The sequence below is a fragment of the Myiozetetes cayanensis genome, unplaced genomic scaffold (genome assembly GCF_022539395.1).
Source record: "Myiozetetes cayanensis isolate MyiCay16 unplaced genomic scaffold, myiCay2020 scf5-8, whole genome shotgun sequence".
Taxonomy (NCBI): domain Eukaryota; kingdom Metazoa; phylum Chordata; class Aves; order Passeriformes; family Tyrannidae; genus Myiozetetes; species Myiozetetes cayanensis.
The window spans coordinates 102,749,862-102,763,313 of NW_026087742.1; the positions used below are offsets into that span (position 1 = coordinate 102,749,862).

General features: G+C 39.0%; 1 protein-coding gene across 7 annotated transcripts in view; it reads left to right on the forward strand.

Moving 5' to 3' along the window:
• Nucleotides 1–13,452, forward strand: part of CNKSR2 (connector enhancer of kinase suppressor of Ras 2) — a 207,917-nt gene that overhangs the window by 180,607 nt on the left and 13,858 nt on the right. Inside the window, exon 21 of one of the 7 annotated variants that reach the window (XM_050332520.1) lies at nt 9,634–10,307. The exons of 5 other annotated variants lie outside the window; for them this stretch is intronic. In XM_050332520.1, the coding sequence (XP_050188477.1) occupies nt 9,634–9,683 (50 nt within the window). In that variant the 3' untranslated portion in view covers nt 9,684–10,307. Of the gene's footprint in view, nt 1–9,633; nt 10,308–10,366; nt 12,576–13,452 lie in introns of those variants that run through there. One more of the 7 variants, XM_050332521.1, reaches the window with a different exon arrangement.

Here is a 13,452-nt window from a genome sequence, read left to right on the forward strand (position 1 = left end):
AAAATGGCTGCATTTTAAATAGGTTTTTTCTTTCTAGCTCCACATTTTGAATATTGCTGGCATAAAAAAAATATTAGCTAATTATTTCTTCTCTCCTGGATTCCAGAGGGATAAATTTTGGGCTTTTGGAATATAAAATATAACTGCTGATTTGTTTAGAAGTATTTGGGTTATCACCATCAGAGAGGGAGGACAGAGGCTACCAAAAAACCTTCAATTAAAACCCTCTTTCAGCCAGATTTTGAAATGTTCCTTTAATCACGTGATGATTTACAGGATTCAAGGAGGAGGCAAAATTAAGAAAAGCTCACTTAGGTACTTTCTGCTTGTTGTAAATTCAGGGACAGAGATCAGGCAGTGGCACTGTAAGGCCCAGCTGGGCCTGGTGATGCCAGAAGGCCCCTGTCAGTGGGCTCCTTGCAGCTCAGGTGGCATTTCCTATAGAATTCTTGAGAGCTAGTGAATAGAAGACCTAGAGAATTAGAGAGTGTCTTCCTACAGTAAAAATAGCAAAATCTGTTTTAGAATTCACATAACAATGTTTCAATAGCTTCTGCATTTGGCATTAATGTGAGATTTTTTTTTCCTGTAATAATGCATACACTTGAAATCCAATATAAGAATCGTACTTAATTTATAAAAAGCTTGAAGCTGATTATTCTGAGAAATCTTATTTCTTTTCTCCCTGCTAGAATGTGCTCTGCCATTTATTTTCAACTTGTAATTAAAAAAAAAATTCAAGACATTTTCTTTCTTTTTTTTAATCAAGCTAAGTACCTGTACATAATTTTACAGTAAAACATTTATATTTCTAACTTTATTGTAATGGCTTTAGAGACAACTAGAGTTGCTAGTTTCTGCCTCTTTAGAAGAGAGAAGAGAGTATTTTTATTTATTTATTTATGGCTGTGAAAAGTGCCTGGGGAAAATCCCATTTAAATTTTACATTCCAAACTAAAACTCTCCAAGACTAAATTATTAATTTTTTTACATTGTTTTGCCACTATGTTTACTTTCTCATGTGTACTGTATGATGTAGGTATTTAATGTCCTATTTCTTAACGTAGCCTCAAAAGTTTTGTGTGATTTTTACAGGGGCTAGAAATACTTATTAACGAACTAGACTAATTTAACCATATGATAAATTTTCCATACCATCACAGTGAAAATTTAAATCTCTGAATTTTGACAACAGGTTATGAAATGGTGAGATTGAGAAATAAAAAAAAAAATAAAAAAAAAAACAAAAAAAAAAACAGAAAATACACTTTAGACATTAGTGCATTATGCATTAATAAATTGACAGTTTCCAAGTTCTCTGCTCAATTTACATTTTAACCTTCAATTCCCAAATTCTGCCAGCAGATAGGACCACCTTATAGTGGCTGTCATGAATCTTACAGCATAAACAGGCTATCCTTATATCTATGCAAACTCTTAGAATTCAAGAAATTTCATTTTATGGAAATTTGTACAGTCTACAAAATATGCGTAAAATGTTTTCATAGTAGAAGAAGAGGAAGAGAGGACGTATGTTTTCCTGGGAATACTTGTTTAAGGGATAGCTGACATTTTTGGTACAATTAATACTGAACTATTGCTACAGAGTGGAAGGAAGTTTCAGGGTTTTCATAAAGTTAAAAAATTATTGCCTTGGAGACTCACACTTTGGAAATGGCTTTTTACAGTTAATGAAGGTCAAAAATGTCAGCCACCTTCTTCTTGGCCTCTCCCATCCCAAAAGGCCAGTTTCCTAAGCTTGTTCATGTTGTGGCTAAACAAGATTATGAAATTTATAGTGAGAGTAAAAAAGTCACTTGGAGTAAAAATTAGGCTCATCAGTTTTGAAAACAGCACTTGGGTTTTTATGGATTTAATTATTCCTGAAATTTAGTGGAGGTTGAACGTGGGAGGATGAGGGCATGGCTGAATGGCTCTGAGCTGCCAGCACCTGGGACACCTGCTGTTTCTACTTGGAGGAGAACAGACATGGAGGAGTGAGATTTTATCTTCTACACAGATTGGGCTTTTCCACCAAGTCTGTCAGAAGACTGCATTTCTCAGCATCACTGCTCCCTGGGATGATGGGGAGTAGGAGGTTGCTGAGAGTAACACAATGAACAAAGGAGAGCACACCCCCAAGGTGTCAGAGGTTTAATTTACCTGTGAAAAAGAAAGGAAACACTTTCTGCAGTCTGTGATCTGTAGTGCTTGTTGGGAGCAGGAAACATCAGGGTATCTGGGGAAGAGATTTCAAAACTGAGTAGGGTGAGGTGGAAGCAAAAGGTAAAAGATTAGAAACAGGACATAAATCTGTAATGGTGAGGATAAGCTATGGAACAAGTTTAATTTAGTTGTCATTGGTTGTTCAAATAAAAATCCTATCAGCCTTTAACGCTGATGCCACAAATGAGGATTATGGTGTTATAAATCTTTCCTCAGTTAGAAAAACTGCTTTAAAAGTATTTTGTTTTTACAGTGTCATATTTCTCTTACAGTATAACCTACATATCTCTGCTGAGGTGACAGTTAGTTTTGACAAATAAACCTCTCTCATAGTGTCCCCTTAGCTCATGTCTTCTGAAGGTACTAGCAGAGCCCACTGGTGAGACTTTTTCTTCAGATGACTTACACAGTCGTACCACATGGAAATTGAGTAGATGTTTTAAAAGACAAATTCATGGGGCTGTTGCTCATCTTTAGTGGTTGCCATAGCTGGCACTCTTGTTAATGACCAAAGGTATATAGCCAGATCTTCATCTCTGTTCCTCCTGGGTTTTATTAACATCTGTTTCTTTCTTCCGAGGCAAATTGGTTATGGTAGTTCCAGGCTGAGCAGGGGAGATTGGTCTCTGCACTTAGATATGTAACTGTGGATTTCCAGTTCTGAAATCCCCTCAAGGTTTCTGCACACAGCTTCTAAGGGGTTGTTTTAAAAACTGGTTGCAACCCGCCTCTGAAGGTGAAAGTAACTCAAGTTCTTGCTAATAGATCCCTTGGGGTGGATTAGAGTGCAAGACACTGAAGGATTGGGTTTTGTAATTATGTACCTGTAGGGTTTATTTTAGAACAGTTTGGTTGCAATGGAAAGCCAGTATGTAGTTGTTTTGGTTACTATAACCTATAGTAATATGGCAGTAAGAAAGCACTTTAAAAATGTATAAGGGAAAAAGAAAGGAAGGAAGAGAAAGGAAGGATATGAGTAGAAAGATTCATAATCACCACCCACGGGATCTGCAAGATTAGATTGTTGCATTGTAGGTCGAAGTGATGGTCTTGATCTGTAGGGGGAGGGAAGAAGCCCCACCAAACACAAAGTCCAATGGGTTAATATACATTCAGGCCAAGTGGGAATGCCTGGTACCTCCCCTGGGCAGGGGGAACATTCAGTCCTCTGGTGGAAGGCTTCAGAAAATAAGTCTGGGGTGCTTTAGGGGTCTTTGGTAGTTTATGATCCCTTCGAAGACATGACAGCTGCCTCTCATGTCAGTGCAGTTAAGACAGTTATACCTCATCAGACCTCCCTAAGGAGAGGGATCTACAACTGAGCAGAGTTGGGTAAGGGACAGCTATTACCATGATAAAAGGCCCCATCCCTTGCAGGATTTGTCTCTTATTGGCCTCAAAGCCTGACTTAAGCGTAGCACCTTGGTGCCTCCACAGTTTTTTTTAAGTCATTCACTGTTAACATTCTCTCACAAAACCTTCAGCTTAAGCTGGCCATGCACTTGCTGTACTTTATTGTTCACAAAGAAGTGTGTGAATCATGGTCACCAACATTTTTTCATCACCAGCAGTTGTGCTGATATCACACCATAATGTAACCAAGACAGATACATTTTTGCCCATTCTTACCCTCTCATGTACTTTTTCATAAGAAACATAAATTGAGAAATTCTTCTTTTTCCATTGAATTGTTGAAAAGATCTGTTATATCATATACACTGAACTTTGTCGTTACTCTGTAACCACAGTAATATCTTTAAGATATCACATAAAATCAAGGGCACATAAAAGATAGTATGATCTTCAGGTATTTTGCAGTTATTTTTATTGGGTCTACTTTTCCAGAGCAATGTTTTTTATATTCTTCTTTTCTCCTAGTTATGAAAAACATTACATAAATCAAAGATAAATTTATAGCCTAATTCCATTTTGCTGTAGCAGGATAATTTCTCCAGAACCTCTCCACCTATATTCCTGGAATAAAAAACATGGAGGAAGATGAATGTATATTCAGTCACTGCAAATTACAAAAGCATCAGTGACAAATCTAATGCTGTAAAGCCTCTTCAGAATAGTTGGTTGTACTGATAGCATGTCCTGGCATTATACAGGAAAATTAGTAAGCTTATTGCCATCAGATATACACCTTCTTTAAGAGGGGTATTTACTTCTGAAAACAGCAAATCCTTGCAAAATTAAAAGTTCACTGAGCTTGGTAGTTTTACTACAGCATTTTGCAACCTAACATTTCCATTCTGCACAGTTTTAGAAAATCATCTGCAAGCAGAAGTGATTGCCCTAAAGAGCCATGAGCCCCACATTCCAGCTAACCCAGTTAGCCTGCCGTGAACTGTGCCTAAAACTGTATTTCTAGGAGAGAGTTAAAGGTGCCTTGCTTGTAGTTTTATTGATTTTGAACTCAGGTGTACTTTGAGCTCTATCATGTGGCAAGAAGGAGTTGCACATTTTAACTCCAGGCTGGAGAGACAAGCATCTCTTCTAGTTGGTTTTGAACTTGCCACACGAACTTCCAGATATTTCTGTTACTCAAAGAGGCAATAATCAACATTTTCTCTGCAAGTCTGTGCTCATAATTATACAGACCTCTGTTACATCCCCCTTGTTTATAGGGGAGAGGTCTTGACTGGTCCTGGACCACACAGTCCTTGCAGGAAAACCCATTTGCAGCACCAGTAATTCTATCTGCCCTCCTCTGCCTTTTTCAGTACTGCTTTTTGAGATGGAGTGTCCCAAATGAGCCTTATTTTATTTTGTTTCCCTTTATTTATGCTACTTTCTGTATTTATTCCTAAACAGAAGCCAAACCTCCATTTTTAATAAGTGCAATTGAAGTAAAGAATTAAAGGGAACTGTTTGGTATGAGATGTTTCTGTCTGATAGGGGAAACAAATAAAGGTTTGATTTCAGTGTTGGTGATGCAAGAAAATAGAAATGTAATTCTTGTTCATGTACAAGACTGCAGAGGAGAGGAAAGTAAAAAAGACAGTGTAACTACTGACAAAAATAGCAGAGGACACAGCCAAGTGAGCAGCTTGAGCGATCACTAGATAGGAGGGAGGTTGCTGTCATGGGATGAGAACAGAGATCAGTTACATGAGAGTCAGTGTTTTCCAGGCTGTAAAGATGCAAATATTTTCTTTGTTTAGTCATGGTATTTTGATGAAAGGTACTTAACGCAAACCGAAGAGGGAGTGAGTAGCAAATTGCTGGGAATATATCCACTGGGTCACGCTAGAGCTTGCCCAGGGGAGCCTTGCCCATGTACATGACTGGTCTGGGCAGCAGAAAACCCTCAGAACAAGCATCCTTTGGCTTAAGGTGAGGGAAGGGCACTCCTACCTGGCAGTTTCAAAGGGTGGCTGTTTTTACAGGTAGCCCTTTCCACAGCATCGCAGGATGTGTCAGTCCATTCACCACATGCCCTTTGTGGAGCAGGATTCCCTTGCATACAGCAATCACCAGTTGTGATGATGGGGATTTCCTTAGAGCCTCTGGATACCCTTTATGCTACCCTTGGCAGGACAGAGGAAGTACTAAGGACTGGATTGAAAGGAAGCTCACCATTAGATAGATGCCTTATTTGGTTGTCTTTTGAATGTGACAGACTTCTCCTAGGTGAGGTCTGTCCTGCAGGCTTATGTAACTTAAGTCTCCATATAATCCAGCAGTCAGAATGCCAACATGCAGAAATTTTAATGTCATTCTCAGAATTCATAAATTGCCCAGTGGGACGCTAAGGTCCCGATTACATCTTGCCCCCTCTGAATGTATATAAAACTATGAGAAATTCAGCTGCATGAAGTGCATAGGAGAGCCGGGATACATTCATAATTTAGAAATCCTGTGGTAAGTGGGAGGAAAAATGCCTGCTGATCAGAGCCCTGTAATTCCCACTGCCTTGTTCTCCCGGGGCTGAGTGCAGCACTTGCAGAGGAGCAGAAGCTGGAGGTTATGCGTGGGCTGACACCACCATCTGTCCTCCCCGTCGCCCATCCTCACTGTGGTGCTTTCTCCTATAACATTTGTGCTCTTGGGTGTTCCTCAGTGAGGACAGGAGGGACACTAAAGTATATATTGTGATGCTGGAAAAGCTGAAACTTGCTATTTGTAGATAGCATATTCCTGTATTATCATTGTTTGATTTAGTGCCCTTTAGTGCGGTGACTCAGTCTCCAGAGTAGTACTGAGTGACTCCTACTGCTTCCACCCCTAATGGGCTTCTTACAGGAAGAGATGCTGCTTTGGAGTGTAGCGTCAGGAGGCTGTACTGGATGTGTCATCAAAACCCTCTGTACCAGCTCCTTTTCATCTCTGCTTGGCATCTGTCTGAGACCTGAACAGTCCTGGAGATGGTAGGAGCTTCCCACCACTGAGCAATAGACAGTTTGCAGATCTGCCAGCATTCCTGCCAAGGACTCTGTGTCAAATAGCATTGAGCCTTTTCCTTAGTAAGGAGGAAGATGTATCTGCCAGTGGGCTTCTAACAGAAGTAGCCCTGTGGCAGTCTGTGGTATATGGGGAAGGTTTTCTTCTCCCTGTTGTCGTTTGCATTTGTTCTTGTTCAGAGCCTGATTACTCACACGTAGTATTTACCTTTAGGGGAATATACATAATTAGATATGCTTCATTATTGGACTAGATAATAGGTGAGGGCTTCCAGTCAAAGTTCTTCTCTCATGTACACAGAATAGGGTAGAAGTGAAGGAAAGGATAGATCTTCAAAAAGCAGTTACAGTTTTACTGATTGCTACTCTAGATGGGAAGCCTGAAATTTCCTTTTCTAAAACTTAAGTATCTATTTCCAAATTTTCAACCTAACCCTTTTTTGAAAAGCAAAGTTTTCATAAACATGCCATTTAATAACTAGGTGCCTTCTTCTCTGTTTAGGCAAAATATATAATGCGAACATTCATAAGAAAGGGTACTTTTAAATGGCAGCAGTAAAATGTTACTGCATTTTATTAAAAAACACATCCAAGTGAAAACCTTAGCTTGTTACCTTCTCATTAGTGACTGCTGGTGTACCTTTATTATTGATAAATAGGTCTCAAAGAGAAAAAGAAATAGGTCTATCACCTTCTGTGCCCCTTTGCTTACATAGGACTTCTTGTGTGAGAGCCGTTTTGAGACCTTACTGATTGTGACCCTCAAACATTTCTGTCAGGTGAGGACTTTCTCCTCCCCTTTGCTTTTGACACTTGGTGGCATGCCTGGAAAGGCCTGCAAAGCCTGCCTTTGCTCCTGCTTGGTGGGTTGGTCCCAGCCCTGATGCATTGTCTTCACCAGTTTTGATGGGTAAAGTACCTCCTACTGCTACAGGTTTGCTCAGACATAAGATTCCTCACATCTTACATGACCACATCAGCTGAAGAAATAGGCAGAGATTTACAGCAGGCACTTTTGTTTCTGTAACCACTCTGGGGATGTCAAATGCTGTAAAACTCTTCTCATAATACAAATATGATTTGGTTGATAAATGCAGTAAGCTCACTTCACTATATTCACAGGGTCAAGTTCATTTTTGTATGTGAATGGCAGTTGGTTTATTTTTCAAAGTGTTTGCAAGTCTCATGAGTTTCATAAGTTGTAATGTCAATAAGTATTCATCCAAAAGCACATTACTCATTCTTTGTTATTTGTATTTGTTCTCCTTTAAAACAAATTAAAAAAACCCCACCTTATCTAGAAACAAAACCAGTATGCTTGAGATTTTTTACATAAATCATTTTGCTTATGCTAGTGATACAGAAAGAAAAATGTGAATTTTATAAGAATAAGGAAAAATAATTTTGCTACTAAAAAGCAGAATTTCTAAACTCTTAGTTAGTATCAGTAAGTGATATCGAAGATCTCTTTAGAAAAGCCCCCCTAGTGTCTGATAATTATATTCATCTTCAGATAAATAGGATAGTGTATGCTACCACTTACCTTAAGAGGTTCTGATGAAAGGTTTGTTCGTGGACAGTGACTAACTCCACACTGGGACAGTGAAAAATTACCAGTGTTTGATGATAGGCCTGTATCATCAGGCCTTAGCAATATTACTAAATAGTCTTTACAAAAGTGTCTTACTAGCAGTTTTTTTCAGAAATACTCTTCTTATGCAAAATTTAGGTACACAGTTCTTCCACAGACACAGAGCACATCTCCCAGCCAGCCTCAGCAGAGGGTGTAGAAGAGTATAGACATCTGCTAGGTGATGCCCTTGCCTTAACTTAGTAATCCTCTTTTATTTCATAGCCACCTTGTTTCACAAAAAGGGAAGTTTCTTTTGCCAAAGCCTGACCTTTGAAACCAAACTTTCTGAATTTTTAGAGATAAAGTTATATGAAAACAGCCATGGGACAACAGGATCTCCTAAAGCTGCAAAATCCATACCTATGAGGCAGTAGTATCCTCTTTCACTTAGTGCCTTTTTCCAAACAAATCCAAGACTCATATTTGCAATGCTATGACTGTTCTTAGTATAAAACAGGATGAAATATGAAAAACATTCCCCTTTGTACTCTGCAAAGTCTCCCTTTCCTCAGTCCCATGAATCCTGAAATGTGCTGGTTTGGCCTTTTGTTTTTTAGGAGTTTGGGGTTTGGGTTTGGGTTTTTTTCATTTTGGTTGTAGAATCAAATGTTTTTTATTTTCAACAATAGGTTATGTAAAAGTTTCTCTTGACTGCTGTACTTAGGATTTAGTTATATAAACTGTTTTCCTCACCCTTCTTCTTCCTCCTCTCTTTGTTGACGTGCAGAGTCCCAGGACATCTCAGCAAGAGAGGAGAGGCTGAACTCGCTTTGAGTTCCCTATAGCATTGCTCACCCTCTGCCTCCCTGGAAACTCATTTTCCAATTGCTGCCGTGGGTGGAGTAAATGGCACCAATGTTTCCATCTGGGATTCTTTCTACCTTGTGCTTTCTGTCACTGAGACATTTCTTTTCTGCTTGCTACACCTTTTGTGATATGCTCAAGTATACAAATGGCAATTCTTCATATTTTCCTTCCTTTTCATCTAGTCTTTTGGAAAAAAATTATTTTTAACAAAGGTTAAACAAGTCTCACCAGCTAAAGTGCATTGAATTTGTACATCTTTACATTATGCACAGTTGAACTCTTTCCCAAAGTGGTGTGTTTTTTTTTTTTGTAACAACAAAACATCCCCAGCTTTTCATATCTGGGAACTAAAATGGCAATGGATTTCAAGATCCATGGAGTTTCATTTTTTATTACAATTTAGTGTGGTAGACAGTAGAATAGGGAATGCTCTGAGAGCAGCCTGGCTTTTGAAATTGCCTGTGTGCAGAGACTGCATATCCATACAGAAACTCTAAGTAAACAACTTAGCTGTATGCTGTTTACTCCACCTCTCTCTTTCTCTTTTCTTTGCTAACACAGGTCCACAAAGATTCTCGAGTTCTCAAGCCCTAGCTTATGGAAGTATGTAATGTCAGTGTGGTTGCAAAACCACACGATCTCCTAGCTCTGTATCTTATCCTTCACCCAACGTTGCACAACGCTGGACTGTCAGCTAGGAGAACGAAAGGAGCCAGATTGTGTTGTGCCACCTCTTTTTATAGTTCACGCCTAAGTTGCCAGCAGGATATTTTTCTGTGTTTGTAGAACATTTGGTGGATTTGGGGCACATTCTTTGCTTCCATTCTCCTCATTCATGTGACCCTTTCCCAGTGCTTCCAAATGAGCTAATGTGTCTTCAACATGGATAAAACCAACCCAAGTTGGTTAGGATGTGTATTGTTCTCTTGTTTTCTTTGTGGGTTGTTTGTCTGGTTGTTTTTTTTAATTGGTCTCTGTTACGTTCTTTTCTTTTTTCTTTTTTAAAGCATATCTACAAAAAGAGATTATTTAATCTTCTACCCTAAATACCTCTTTTGCATCAGGGATGGATATTTTAATGCAGTGAGGTGTAATAGCAGAACAGTGCCATGTCTCTGTCCTCATGAGCATAGCTGCATGCAGATTAGAAAGGCTCTGTAGTGCTGCTACTGTATGCCAGATTTGCTATTTGCTCTTGTTTGCATGGTAGTATTTCTAATTTACTAATATGATATGGAAATAATGGCACATCACAGATCTTTCAACATATTGTATCACTGCTTTATCATATTAGGCTAATACACTGCGAGAGTTGATAGCACCTCTCCATGTCAAATGGGATCCACATCTCTTGGCACTGAACCGATTGGACTCAAAGGTTGATAAACTTATCATTAGAGAATTGGCACGACGGAGATTCAACTTCAGCCTCTTGCAAGAAACCTAATGGCCTCCGTTCAGAAAGTCAGTTCTTCTTGAATAACTTTGATGTTTATAACAGAGAACAGACCTGTTAAAGCATAGACAACCACATGCCTGAATATGAGGCCTCCAGGAAGGTGTCAAAGGGCATGGCCAGTCTTTTGAAGAATGCACCCTTTCCACAATGGGACTAGGCACAAAGTCAGATCCAGTCTACATGGAGCACATTTGCAGAAAATACTGCCCCCCGCACGGGAGAACGGAAGGGGAAGAGGGTCTTGGCAGGGGAAGGGCTTTGATGTCACTCAGTTTTGTTCTGCACACCTCGAGGAATTAAAGAGGGATTCAGCCATGGTAACTGTAAAATCCTGTTGCTTGTACTGAACTCCAGTGAACCCATTCAGGCCAGCCAGACAGAGTCGTGTCATTTAAGCGTGCTTCACATTAGTGAAGGAAATCACCTTACTGTGTCATGCTAAACTAAGTGTATTCTGTCAAGTGGAGGTATGTACAGACCTTTTGGAGACTTGCATTTATCTCATGGTTTGTAATGAATTACCAGAGGGTACACTGGCACTCGTTTGGATGATGACGGAGAAGATCACGCTGAGATTTATTAGACTCTGCACTTAAACTCTTCAGTTCCTCTTTATCTTCTAGGACTTAAACATGTGAGTGATGCTGCCTGGCCAAGCAGGCACAAAGTATTCTCTGTGTAACACCCAGACTCCAGAGGGCTGTTTTGGGGCCAGTATTTGTCTGGATGTCACTCGAAGTAGATTCAGATATTGTATTTATCATTATGTTCTGAGTCCCCTATGGGTTGATGTTTGCCTCTATCTCTGTGGTTAGAATGTGAATTTTCCTTAATATATTTGGCTAAGGGTGTATTGTAATAATGTTAATGCTAATTACTTGATATTTCATACTATCTTACGGGGAGATACTTTTAAAAAATGTATTTTGAAATGTTTTCTTTCTGTTTGCTCAATGTATGGTATTGCATTATGTTAATACCAATAAAATATATATATATATAGTTATATATATTTCCCTTTTATAAAGAAGTAAATTATGCTTTTTTGCCTCACAAACAGGAAATGTGCAGTGAATAAAATTACTTCATTCTGCCTTATAGCAGGTGACAAAGCTTATAATAGTTTTAATATTCTTTTTTGAAAAATAAAAAGTATAGTATGACATAAACTACTTGGAAATTCATCAAAATGCATGTTTTATGTTTCTGCTCAATGGGACTGTCACAAATCAGCCTAAATATTTAGCAATGTTGTTTTGGCATCTTTAATTTTTTCTAATCAGAAACATACACTGTATTGCTATTATTGATTACAAAACTGTACTGTCATAAATTTTTGCCTGTTGGCCAGATAGACAAACCCACTGAGTTTTTATGACTCTCTTGTCTGTAGGAATTGATTTTAAAATTTAATTTAATGCTCTTTCCAATGCTTGGCAAAGGCAGAATTTATTTTTTATATAAGGTTGCCTTTGAAGTACCTGCCTCTGCCAGGGATGATAAATCACTGCTAAGTATATAAAGATTCTGCAACCTGAAGGATGTGTCATTAAAGCCTTGTTGGAATGGCCTGCAACCCCAGCCAGTCCTTTACATTCTGTCATTAAATTCCATAATTAGTTAGAGGTGAAATGTTTTGGAAATGAATTAGAGAAGCAGAAGCAAAGATGTGATTCTGCGATGTCCTTTGGCTGCCATTTGGGGTTACACTGATGGCTTATTTGCTGCTCGTAGCCAAAGGCCAGCATATATCTGCACTAACGCGTATTAGATTGTCTTCAGCTTCCTCTCTTTCTTTTCCCCACCCTTTCTAACATATTGTATTGAGTATCTTTGTTTTGCAGAGGCATTCAGAAGGGCTGTAATTAGCAGTCCCCGGCATTTAATTGCATACACATTTGTTAAATATTTTTCTGTATGCCTTAAAATAAAGTATAGAAAATGGCAGTAAATGTTTCTTTAATGAAGGCATTTGATTTATTCATGAAGTCAGAATTTTTTAAAGGTGTTATTTTGGGCTTAATAAAGGAAATAAGCCAGCAAATTTTCAGTCTTGCTTTTGCGTAACAATTGTCTGTCAGGGCTGTTGTTCGTTTCCTTTCTCTTGTTTCTTTTGTGGCAAACACATTCTGCCCAATGGATGGGGAACGAAACTCTCTGCTGTGACCACTCTCATGCCAGTTTTGAGAGAGCACTTTATGTTGAGGTGCCTACATGTTCACAAGTTCATTATGACATCTGATGACATGAATAATGTCTAGAAAAGCCACATAGAATTATTGCATTTCTCTTGTCACAGAGCTTCTGCTCTGAAAAACTTCAAACTCTGTGTGGTGCTTACAGACCATGGTGGTGTGATGGGCATTCAGCAGCTGACAGGGGGTGCTTAGTATTTGGCAGTGTCGTACCCTACAAAAATAACATGTAAATTGGGGTGCAGATTAATTAGGCTGGAATCTTGTCAGTGCAGCTATCATAATGTGCAATTATAAATCCAGTAATAAATCTGAATAAATATGAAATCTTCTGGGTTAACATTTTGGGAAGTATTTCAAGCCCCTTTCAGAAATGCCTCAGGAGGTGCTTCCCCAACAGACCTCAGGGTGTTACAGAGATAACTGAGACAGCAATTAAATCAACCTGCCCCACACCCATGTGTGGGTGGGTGTTACTCACTAGGAATATGTACCCCTTCTATTCAGGCTTGCATTTAGGTATCAGTCCCATAAACTTTGACAGGCATTGCTGTTGAGCGTGACTGTGGCTTGATTCTGACTGGTGAGTAATGCTCCTGGGTCCGTATCGTTTGTCACTTAACCTTTCACAACTTCGACTGCTGTAACAGCTTAGGTTTGTGGAAAAAACAAACAAACAAAAACATTTTCCCAAAGGAGTAACTGCTTCTATATATTGCTTGTGAG